The sequence below is a fragment of the Ischnura elegans genome, chromosome X, assembly GCF_921293095.1.
Source record: "Ischnura elegans chromosome X, ioIscEleg1.1, whole genome shotgun sequence".
NCBI classification, from domain to species: domain Eukaryota; kingdom Metazoa; phylum Arthropoda; class Insecta; order Odonata; family Coenagrionidae; genus Ischnura; species Ischnura elegans.
Genome location: NC_060259.1, coordinates 52,564,755 through 52,577,529, shown reverse-complemented (window position 1 = coordinate 52,577,529; position 12,775 = coordinate 52,564,755). Strand labels below are relative to the sequence as shown.

The 12,775-nt window shown below is 35.3% G+C and overlaps 1 protein-coding gene across 2 annotated transcripts in view; it reads right to left on the bottom strand.

Annotated features, from left to right (window-relative positions):
- Positions 1–1,106: 1,106 nt before the first annotated feature.
- Positions 1,107–12,775, bottom strand: part of LOC124170792 (dedicator of cytokinesis protein 7) — a 42,396-nt gene continuing 30,727 nt past the window's right edge. For both annotated transcript variants that reach the window (XM_046549755.1, XM_046549756.1), the window contains exons 31-39: positions 10,479–10,655; positions 9,828–10,088; positions 9,649–9,743; positions 8,869–9,040; positions 5,036–5,216; positions 4,105–4,250; positions 3,091–3,217; positions 1,540–1,666; positions 1,107–1,441 (exon numbers count right to left, since the gene is read on the bottom strand). In XM_046549755.1, coding sequence (XP_046405711.1) covers positions 1,285–1,441; positions 1,540–1,666; positions 3,091–3,217; positions 4,105–4,250; positions 5,036–5,216; positions 8,869–9,040; positions 9,649–9,743; positions 9,828–10,088; positions 10,479–10,655 — 1,443 coding nt within the window. In that variant the 3' untranslated portion in view covers positions 1,107–1,284. The remainder of the gene's footprint in view (positions 1,442–1,539; positions 1,667–3,090; positions 3,218–4,104; positions 4,251–5,035; positions 5,217–8,868; positions 9,041–9,648; positions 9,744–9,827; positions 10,089–10,478; positions 10,656–12,775) is intronic.

Here is a 12,775-nt window from a genome sequence, read left to right as displayed (position 1 = left end):
AACGAGGTAATACATGTTTTTCAAGAAACAAAAGAAGAAGAAGTAGGTGCGCCAACCTGATCAACTTAAAATTTCCAGAAATATGCATATGATCCACCCATGCCCCAGTTACTCCTGAGCACCTTACCCCTCCTCATATCATTATTTGTATAAATTCAAATGCATACATAAAAAATATCATGAGGTGAATACAGGGCCGGACCTAGCAGGTGCGGGGCTAGGGGCGAACCTTCAGTGCGGGGCCCTTCACTTAAAATATCAAACTCTCTACCCCATCTACAAACACGAGCATTTTGAATCCCTACCACTCTCTGGCTAAGTATGTGTTCCCCTCCCAAATTCAGACTTCGTGATTATGCCGTTATGATACCATCACGCAGTTGAGTTCAAAATAGTATAATACAAATAAAATTTATAATTATATTTATTCATAAAATTATATCGTAAAATAAACATAAAAAGCGCGCTTTTTCAATAGGTATGTATTTTTATAAGTTGGATTATGAAAGTTAATTAGTTGTAAGCCTAAAGCAATTACTGTAAAATGAAAAAAGATAGTTTTAATTTCACATGCAGGTCAAAATGGTAATAAATCGTATATTTTAATTTTTTTTTTCACGAACACAGGGCCCCCTAAAGCGCGGGGCGGTCGCCCCGCCCTAAGGCCTGCCCTGGGTGAATATAAGCGAGGGAGTCAACTCAGTGGCATGTATAGTTCCTCGCTTTGGGGGCGGGAGTTAATGGCAAATCAATGGCCTCCCACTCCCAAAACGAGGATCTATACATGCCACTGAGTTTGATACTTCATCAAATGATACTTCACCACTAAAAACATAGCCAACACCTACACTTTTTACTGTAGTATAGTAATATATTGACATACATCATGCTATGGAAACAAAATGTACATTTCAATTTCCTAGTTTCAGCCAATTTATGCCAAAAAAATAACTACATATTTCTGAATTTCTCAGCAATAAAACTAAGCCTATGTCACCTGTACTCACCTTTAAGTAATTTATAAGGGACTACATTATGGGAAATAAAGAATACAAAGAACAAATAGAAGGCATTTTTGGAAGAAATAATAAAGCAGATATGAGAAATATGGACAATATAATTTATTTGGCGGTAAAAATTTTCTCAAACTTTTGTTACTCAATAAATAGATAAAAACAAATACTAAATACTTACCCGAAAAGCTGTAAAACATATCAAAGTCTCACAAAAGCTTTATTAAATTTACACACACATTATCACATGACCAGTCGAATTTAAAAAGCTTCACCTTCGACTAGAAGGGATTCTTCCTACATTACAGATTGTAATTAAAGGCATAAGGCGATCAGTAAAGCGATGATAATTTCTTTCCAATTCTCTTTGGTAATCACGTTGATCAGGTCCAATCAGATTTTTATTTTTACGAAGAGCATCAGCACACCTAAAAATAAAGGTTGAGAAAATGAAATATGAAGGTTGCCAATGAAATCTGTAGTAATCCAAAATGCTATCATAAATGTTAAAAATCAATACACTTACTTCTTGGAAAATTCTTTGAAGCAAAGTCTTAACTTATTTTGAGACTTAGTTGGGGCCTTTTGATTATCAACTAAATCAGATAAGAAAACAGTTGCAACTTCCATCGGCCCCTGGTTGACAGTGGTACCTAAAAAAGAGTTAGTATGAATACCTAGCATCTTCAAGCATGCAGCCATATCAATGCAATATTGATGACAGAATTCAAGAAAATGATTGCTACCAATCTCAAAAATGAAGGACTGATGACACAAATAATGGCAACCACACACTGAATTCATCCGGTAAGTAGGTAAGCTGGTCTTATTGTGTTGCTCAAATAAAAAAAAAATGGATTTTCTTCCATCCAACCATACCCGTTGAGAACAATGAAGGCAGAAGAAAGCTGCCAGAGCACTACTTTTCAGCCAATTGCTCTGATGGCAATGTTCCTTTAACCTAGCTTTCATGTGCAGAGGTATACTTCAGCCATTGCCAACCTACCTAAACTCATGACATATATCATCGAATTCATTCTTACTTAGCACATTTAAATTGAATTTTGGATTCATATATTCAATCTCTAAGTAGCACATATTGGAGATGGATTATACCAGCCTAATAGTTCATTTCTGATCATAGATAATTTAAAAAGAGACTGAGCAAAACTTGTGCACAGCCACAACATTTTTACATCGAACAGAGTTGTAATATAGCTCAGATTTAAAGAATAAAAAGTTAGGAATGTAAAAACCTATGTATTATCCAATAACTGCATTGCTTATGCTCAAGGTAAGATCAAAATGAAGGAAATGATTTGATATTCAATATGTAGTTATTTTTCCCACCTGCACTTCAGATTGGAGGCATATTTCATTGCAATTATATAATGATGCAACCACTCTATAAAACATGTAAGAAGGTATATTGGAGTAGCAATTCATCTTAAATTTATCATTGATTTTCTGCAGCTCACTAATTATCTATGAACTATAAAACCCACTTCTGACCACTGACTCACTCTTACGAAAAAATGTGCAAAAAATCCACTGAGAAAAAATCATTCGCCTTGACCGGGATTCGAACCCGGATCCCTCGATTTCCGGCCGAGTGCTTTAGCCAGTTAAGCTACCGAGGCGTCATTCTTCCCTGTGGAAATTTGTGGACTGTACCGGACAAGGTGGTATGGACTGCTGAGCATATTATGCGACGAGCAGTCCAAATCGTGCGCACGGCGCCACAGCCGGAGAGTAAAGTCCGAACTTTGAACACATATAGGTGTTCTCTCTTTGACGAATTTAAGTACACTGGGACTAGCCACGGTGATAACTTTTACGGGAGTCACCCGCAATGCACAATTGTGCGAAAAATCCACAGAGAAAAAATCATTCGCCTTGACCGGGATTCGAACCCGGATCCCTCGATTTCCGGCTGAGTGCTTTAGCCAGTTAAGCTACGTCAGATTGCGCAATTCCATGTACCGTGTAAAACGGCCTTAACAGTTGATTGTGTAATTGATGCATTTACGTGATAAAAGGACACATTATACATGATAGACATTTTGACCAAACTTACCAATGCAGCCCTGAAGAACCATTTGAAGAATTTTAGGATCAGGAGGCTCTTGAGTGGTAGCCAAAGCCAGCTCCACAGTCTTTTTCTGAATGTCTTCAATTGCAACCTCAATTGGGGTCAACACAATCTGGAATTGATCACATTAGAAGTTTAATATTACAATCACTACAGAATTAATACAGAACAAGAATGGTACTATAAACAAAAAAATAGGAGTGAGTAATACATATATTTTAAAAATGTAGAGCAGAGAAGCAAAATGCATTTATGATCAAATTTAACACCAGAAGTGCAGAATTTTTAATGCAGTGTTAAGAGTGGCAAGGGTCATTTTCACCCCTAACTGTTTTTCCAAATGTTTCCACTTTTTTGTAAGTTTTATTTGCCTCCCTAATTATAAATTAAATAGATTCAGGCTTTTGGGCTACAAAATCAGCAATACTGACTTTTTAATTTTTCCCTCATATGACTATTCTTCTAATTGCTGATTTAAATCGTGCTCCATTTTGGTAAAAACGGGAGTGTAGAAGTTGAAGTTGACACATATTTGCTGTTTTTAAATATTGTGAAGTTTATAAATCACTTCTCATTCAATACAAAATATTTTTCCAATATTTAGTAAAAATAACAAGGAACCATTCAAAAAGAAAAAAAACACACTAGTCTTCTTACTGTCCAAATTCTAGACAAATGTAAAATTAAGTGCTTTCTCTGAGCTGGCCAGAATAGCCATTTTTGGTGTTTTTTTTCTTTAAATGGCTATAACTTTATGAAAATATTTCTTTGAAAATTTAAAGTGGCCAATTTGTGAACCACTCATATAGGTCTACAACATACATAGTTTATTTTTTAAGACATATCTCAGATGATTACCCCACACTTTTATTACGGGCCTGCATGAATTTGAATGGAATGGCCCTGTACTTAAATTTAGTTAAGCTCACATATATTTCGCTGAATTTATCACACGTTTTCATGCACGTGATTGATAAACTTCATGATGACTTTACTCACTTGCTTCCTGTCAACAACTTGTATCCTGGTTTTAACGTATGGGAAGTGATTAGCTGTAGTCAGTATTGTCTTCCTTTTATACTGCTCATGAAGCTCTCCATGAGCTCGTCCATCAGGTGTAAATGGTGTAGCATAAAGGAACCGTTCTGAAATATTAACATTAAAATGCATCAGTAACATCTTCAAAGTAGGGCTATGATTTTTTCCACCATAAATGAGATGAATAGTCACAGAAAAGTCATAGCAGCAAAGCTTCATTAAAAGAAAAATCCATAACACTCGGAATATAAAATCTCCCAGCAGAAGACAAAATATGATCATTGCAACTTTCTTCTAAGCAACCTAAATTTTCATTCACACAGAGATATCTAAAGAACTGATTTTACAAAAGATAGGTAAGATGAAGTCTTAAATATGACACAGTAACCTCTGGTTATTGGAGCCACTAAGTAATAGGGGCAGCTGCTTTTTTGGGATAAATCCCTGAGACCAGAACTTGAATGAAGAATTTCCCCAAGTTTTCTCGAGTTAATTGGTAGAGTCATTTATGTCGGCCATCTATCCATGGCACTTGCCTAAAAATTATGTAATGATAAGCTATTTTTTAAACACCATCAACATTTTATCTCATTTTGTAACTTCTCCCTCATCCTAATTGTATCCAGAAAATTATTCCTTTTTTATCTTCTCTCTTACCACAAATTAAGTCATTAACGGTCATTATATCAATACTTAAATGTACACCACCTCACTTCTGCGACAGCAATTTCCAGCAAGACCTTTTTAGCTCAGTGGAAATGCATTGACACCTTGAACTCATGGACTGTAACGTTTAAAAATGAAAAATTGTGGTCTACTTTGCCTATTTCTTCATACCTTTAAATAATCTTGACACAATCAACATTACATGTATTAAACAAAGTCAACTTACTGATATTGTAGTTTCGGTCAAAATGTGTCAGCCGATACCTCATTTCATAGGCTTCAAAATATGGCTCCACATAAGTGATCTGGATGAAGGCCTTCTCATAATCAAGATTTTTTGGATCAACCGAATTGGAATCTTTGATGATTATGACATTTTCAGAACCAAATCTTTCAGCATAAAAATTCTGCGGAGAAAAATTATACATATGTGAATAACAAAAGAGGCATTTTCTGATATTGTGATCAGTGTGTTTCTATATTTTCTGATCCATGGGAGTGGTTTATAGATGATAATTTCATTCCTTTAATTCATCAAACACCAAGGACAATCATGAGATAAAAATTTACTACACATAATTTTACAATTATTTCACCTGACTACACAAAAACTCGACATTCACCAAATTCATATGGCATCAGGTCAGCATATGGGTCTCATTGAGAAAATATCAAGTTGGCCAAATTGGCCATATTTAGTCTGTTTTCTGACCAAAAGCCAAACCATTAAATCTTTCACCTGAGCTCATGACAGAATACAAAGCTATTTCTATAATGCCATGCATTAGAAAAACAGATATACAGCCTAACTGCTACGATGAAAAAGTTTACATGACATCTGTACCTCGGACTTTAACAGTCTAGTTGCAGTCCTAGTCACTAAAATTGATCCATCTGAATGCATTGAAAAGGAATTGCCCTGGAAAAGTCAGCCAGGAAAGAGCCATCGATTCACCACCTACTCGTAGCTTGTTACCTTACACTAGGGCACTAATCGACCCTTTTTGAGGGACATTGATGAGCTGAAGAAGCATTCAGGTAGAGGTCAAGTAGGCCCGCTAAATTTCTACTTTGTTCACAGTGCAGTGTTTGCATACGGCTCTCAAAGCTTGGGATGTTGTGAAAAAAATATCCTTAAAAAATATTATTCATAAAAATAATATTTGAAAGTGGACTACTTATATGCATGTACTTGGATAGCTAGCATACACATATTGTGAATAAAAAAATTCTGGGCATTTTGTGGATATTAATCGCATTCCAAAGTTGCCATTTTCAAATATCAACAAGAATATATTTCTAAAATTTTCATGCAACAACGGTATACAACTTCTATCCCAAATTTTTCCTAAGTTTCAATATCATAAGTGATTATCTGTTAATAACTGACAGTTCATTTTTTCCAGCAATGTTATTAAAAAAAATTAGCTTTCCGAGTCAAGCCCTAGCTTTATGATGAACATGGCAACTAATAGAACAATAAGGAGAAAAAGGAAGGGAGGAACATCTGGGACGAAATATTTCGTGAACAATATCATATAGTTATGTATATCATAATTCATAATCAATAGCAATCATAAACATTCATATAATTAAGCTGATGGATTATTGGTTGGATTCTCCCTAAAAAAAAATGAAGCATCAATGAAAACATATTCATGCTTCAATCAACCTATCATCCATATACCAAAAACATCTCACCTTCCATCTTTATTTTAAGGATGCCATTCATGATAATGTCTGAAATAATTCTAAACACTTGATTTCATCTCATTTATGCAGACACAAAAAATCAAGATACAGTAAAACCTCTTTACATCATAATGGAGGGGACAAAATTTGGGCAATTTGATGTATGGAGTTTCACTCTAGAGAGGTTTTCGTGTTAGGCGACATTTTTTCATATTCTTCGGAAATGAAAGGCACTACTGTCTTTTAAACCGTTATCCTAATGCATTTAAACATAGATGCATGCATTAGTTAACATATATTTACAATTTAATTATCAGGTACATAAAGGAAAAAGTACCTTGTTCAAGAGGCCTTTTTGCAAGTTATAAAAAAATCCAGCCTTATCAGCATTAAAAATATCCCATTGTTTGTACCCGATTAAAATGTTTGATAAAGTTTGTTTCCAGTCTTCTACCACTACATCACTGACCCCTGCATCTTCTCCACATATCTTCAAAGCTGCAATATTCCGGTTTTTAAACTTTTGCAACCAACTATTGGAAGCCTGAAAATTATTATGTAATTCCCATTTTCAATCCACTTTCCCCAGCCTTCTAATGTAAAATCGGTCCAGATATTGGTATGTTTCTGGCTCTGCCTTCCATCGACCAATAAAAATTTCCCTTGTCTAGATACTCGTATTTCACTGCGCCAGTTTTTTTTATAAGTGCAGCCTCGATATAGTTTCTTTCTGCTTTTCCACGGTTCTTTAAAATAGATTTCAGGGTGGATGGTGGTATTCCTAAGGTCATTGCTACATCTTTCTTCTCCCAGCCCCTGTCGATGGCTAGGAAAATTGTTAATTTTGTGGTAATGTCACATTTCTTCCTTCCTTCCTGACCTTCTTTTATTTGCCGAATCCATCATTGGCTTATAATTAATGAAGCAATTTTCGTATGTTTCATATTTTATGGCAAATGATTGAAAATACTCCTTATAATACCCTTTAGAAAATTGATTTATCAGATTTATAGCATATTACTAGTTAAATATTATAAAAAAATGAATTAACACGTGACTACTGCAAAAATTAGGCCATAAATTGAGCGTGCTTTTGAAAGTTTCGTTGAATTCCCTCTCTCCAAACTACAAAGCACGCAGAGATCCAAAGAAAAACTGTAGAGGGCACACAGAAATGCTGGGTCTGTGAAAAGACGCAATTTACTGGTCAGGGTGCTGGGCGAACTGCGACGGAATGCGGTGGCGATGGTAAAAAATTTCATTGCCCTCCCGCGTATCAGCTACTTATTTGTCTCCCACACCTAACATTGTTGCACGTGGAGTGATATTCAGTATTGCTATAAATTGGCATCCTGGACTCCTGATGGTAGAGTCAGATTTCGTGGCATGAATACGCAGACAAGACATATGACTGTCGCTAAGTGCAATAAAGTGTACACCATGACTGTTCATGCAAGCTTGGAAAAAGTTACCAAGGCGATAGAAAGACAGTGCTACAGAGGGAAACATGAGAACGAAATAATTGCAAACTGTATTTGTTTCATTTCAATTCTTGGTAAATTCATGAAATACTTTCATTTTAGAGGCGGACGTAGTTATGTGGTTGAGTAATTCTGTCTCCATGGATGGGAGCGAAGTTAGTTGAAATATTTCCGCCGGCAAGGGATTATTGGGTGTGCTAGTCGCCTCTTTTATTAATTGTACATAGTTTGTGAGAACTTATTGGAAAATGAAGCCATAAACAACAGGAAGCGAGCACTATCACACAGTTGTTACCATGGTTCGAGAGAAAACGATGCGTGATACAATCACTTAAAATGATTCGGATAGTTGGATACCTTTTTCTCATACATATACTGTTAGGTATGCTCTCATATGGAACAAAATGGCTATACCTGATTGTTAATGTGAAAATTAAATAATATTAGAGGTGTAAAAGAAAATAAGCGTGAAACATTAATCGCTGAAAATGTCATGCCATGTACGTAATCGCAGCCGCATTAATGGTCTCTAGTTGTCTCGGTACGATTTGTGGAGGTAGAAAGGCCGTCTCAGGGGGTGCCGAGATAAAGGGGTTCACATAGAGGTTTGCCTATAAATTTACATGTAAATCTGATTGGATCGTAGGGGTGGTATGAAGTATGGAGGTTTACGATGTAAAGAGGTTCACTACATAGAGGTTTTACTGTATATGTTTGCCACGCTGAACTTTAATTCTGCAAAAATAATCAAAGAACTTGAACAACATCAGATGAATAGAAAGCCAGATTTTAGCCAGAGCATTGTTAGTTAGTGGACATAATGAAAACTTTTGGAATGTTTGGTTCTTGCAAATAGGGCTTTATAAACTAATAAAAAATGTTTTACCTCTAGCCTACTAAATATTTCTGGAAGCTTAGTTAATGTAGGCTCCTTATAAATGAATTCTTCACCATTTAAGTCACCAAACTTGGCTCCATAAAAACCCACACGGAAATAGGTGCCAAAAACTCGCTTTCCCTGAAGCTGCTCCACTCTGTTGAAAGCTTCATGTAACTTCCTGATTTTAAAATAAACATACATACATTAATTCAAACTAAATTCAATTTTATGCTGTCACAGTTTATAAACATAGTAAATTACCTCTTAACACAACTTTAAGCCTCCCAATTATATGTACACAAGTAATTTTCAATACGATTCATTTTTATCATATATCACACACACCAAAAATTCACAAATCACATAAAAGAGGGCATGAGGACTTTGCACATTTTTAATTTAAATTTCATGAAGGATTTCAGGCATTTGCATTGCAAATAATTCTTAATGGGAAATGTAGAAAAAAATCAGCTTTTGAGTGACGAAAATGTATACACTGGCATCGTCCAAAAATACAGTTGAATGAAATCACCCATCACATATGCTAGTCACAATTGTCATTTTTATTTAACTCTTGTAAGAATGAGTCTCAGTTTAAAAGTAATGGAAGACTGGAAAGCCACATTAGAGAGTACCTCAGGTACTAACAGGAGAACCATTTTTAGCCCTCGTAATGCCATTAGTGATTTTCGAAGCGTTGAATGGAACAAAATATATATTGCAATGCATGTAACTTATTCTAGTATTTTCACATCAATAATATTATGAAGTTCCTCTAAAACTTACCCATGAATATTGGAGAGCTTTTTGTAGTCTCTGTTCGCTTCAGCAACAGGAAGCAAAATTTTATACACATAATTCATAGCTTCATACATTCCTGCCTGTAATATCAAATAGATTATTAGAGCTACTGTATATACAAGAGAATACAATGCAATAAATTCAAAGACAGTTTCACTCTTTACCGTATGAAATGAGTTGGCTGCATGTTCCAATAATCCCACTAAACCACTCTCAGTGAAGTCCTTGCCAAGACAAACTCCTTCTTCATCAGGGCTAAGGACATCATCTGAAACTGCACTCTCTTCCAAAGAATTAGGGGTGATGTGCTCAAAGCTAACAGCTCCAACTGGAAGGTGGGGCAAGTCTTCTAGCATGTGTAAGTATTCTGACACCAAAGCAGCACTATGAACCAAACACATGGCAGCTTCAGTGTGATTATTTCTCTGTGAATAAAAACAAAAGCTCATGAGGTACAATATGATTAGAAAAAATTGGTTCACATTATCAAGTATGCTTCCTGAACTTCTGTATCTAAAAATTTTTCTATTAGATATTTTTCTATCTATTTTCCCACAGATATTAAATTTTAAATTAAAACTAATTAGCATATAATTAGGAAAAATTAGCTCACAGTAAACCACTATTTTAAAAAGTTTTACAAAAAATTTCAACAATACAGATTGTATACCATGAAAGTTATAAATTATTGAATAATAGTATGTGAAACAGGTGTAATCATTAAAATGTTATCCAGGCTCTGGAATGAGATTGAATTAAATGTCCGCCATGATTGAGGGGTTAATACCAGCAAGTCTGTCTGCAATAATTATTACCTCCATGTGTTTCTGAGCCATATTTGCCAGCCATGTCAAACGGAGATCGGGGGAGTTCTGATATCCTTTAGCGATACGATACATGAGATCTAGGAGCATCTCTGGATCTTCTTGGAATTCTTTCATTTTTACCGTATCAGATAAAATCATATGGAGATTAAACACCAGATCTTTAACCTAAATAAAAGATGCAAGCACTCATTATTAAGGCAATGACAAATAAAGTGAACCAAGTTTTACAATAAATACAATTGAGTAAACACAATAAAATTGGGAGACACTAATCTATAATCTCTCTACACCATCTTGATAATGACCCATAAACAGAAAAGAATAATGGCAGGGAAAAGAAACATTTCATATTAATATTATTATATAATAAAAGAGCAACAAATTTTAAAAATTATTTTCAATAATAATTTAACTTAGCTGATAGTAGGTGACCATCAAGTAAAAACACTAGACAAATGCTCATAAGTTTGAAATCGAAATACAATGCGTATAGTGATACATAAATGTACATACATATAAAATACAGATAGGATACTTCAGAGACTTCATATATTTCAAGGTGGTGTGTCCGAATTGACAGAAAACTACATATTAGAGATACTTAAAAGAATTTGAAATTTAGAAAGACGAGATTTAGAGAGAAGTCTAAGAATAGGGAAGTGCACTAGTGTTTCAAATGCACCAAACACATTTTTTAAATTAGAGTTCAGAATAACATAATGTCGTAAAACCACAGTTTAAATCCTAATAGTGAATACTTGATTCGAGATGACCGTCTGAAATATGGAAAAATTCAAAGGCCGCGAAAACGGGTGTCCATGTTGAATATTGGCCGTGACGTCACAAGGCAGTAGCAGAAGGCAGCTTCTACACCGCTTAGTTCTACCACTATTATTGCATAGAAAAATTACAGAATTTGAGGGTATCCGTTTTTTGCTGTCATAAAATATCTTCAGAATATATATTTGGCTGCTTCTCTTTTGAGTAAACGACTTCATCATTGCGTAATATATTAATATTCATTTACGTGTCAACTTCAAGTTTGGAAAGAGTAGTACGAATAGCACATTGAATCTTTAATAAATGCATGATGGCATTAATTTTTTGCTGGATATATTTTGGCACAATGCCGTTTATCGTGCCAAAACTTTTTTTGTAAGAACCGAGTCAAACTAATAAACCTTTTTCAGACATTTGCTGCAAGACTTATTCGTTGCGTATGTATTCACGCCGGCCGGAACGTTCGCCCTTCGCTACTAGAATCATGGGATGTTAGCCTTATTTCCGAGCTGGCTGGTTGTTGCAATGGTTCGCTGTCCAGGATGGGTTCAAGAAAAGATAATCTTGGTTGGGAGAAGGAAAATTCCAACGATTTATAAATGGTATACCAAACTTTGATGTATTTATGGTTACTGAATTTTTGAATAAGGAGGACAGGTTCAACGCTCCATAGAAATGCGAGACGTTAAGGCTACCAAGGGGAGACCGCGTACCTTGCTGCATCATTTTCAATTAGGGCGTTAGTTAGGCTGTAATCAATTAATTTTCATGCATTACTTTTTACAAGTTATATATATAAATCCAAAATATCCACAATCTGCCAATGGGTCGGTTGGGGTAGTGGTAGCGTGCACAAGTCAATGGAAAGATGATACTCGAAGGACCGTGGTTCAAGTCTACGTCATGGTATTATTTTTTGTTGCCTTCATTGTGATCATACGGCGTCTAGTTTATCATTAATTATAATTGCAGCAATCATTGACATGAGACAATTTTTTTTATCGTCATTATGGCGTTTAGGTATTTTAGCAGTGTCATTACAAACGCCGAGATACGATGACTACAAGGGTTGGTGTGCGCTAAAATGTTGATTTTTTCTTTGCTTATACTGACCAACTTCCACATTAAAAATGAAAACCACTCTTGCAAGAGCACATACCATTAAAGGCTCGCGGCAAGCAACAATATGCGTACTGGCATAATTAATAAGAACACAAAGCGAATATAAAATGCCATATATCTCGAACACTTGTAATTCACATTACTCCATAGGGAGTTTACTTACTCCGTACATACCTCAGTACCTTGTACTCAGTACCTACCAGTTTACCTCAGTACCAGTGCTAAGAGAACCATTCTGAAATATAATTTCAACTAACAAATAGGATGAAATAAAAGTTGATAACCCTGGACCGGGCGCGCTGGCGTATAAAATACGTCAATCTTTGAAAACCAAGGATTTCGACATTGTACGTACATTCTGGGCTATAATGGTCTCGTGTATT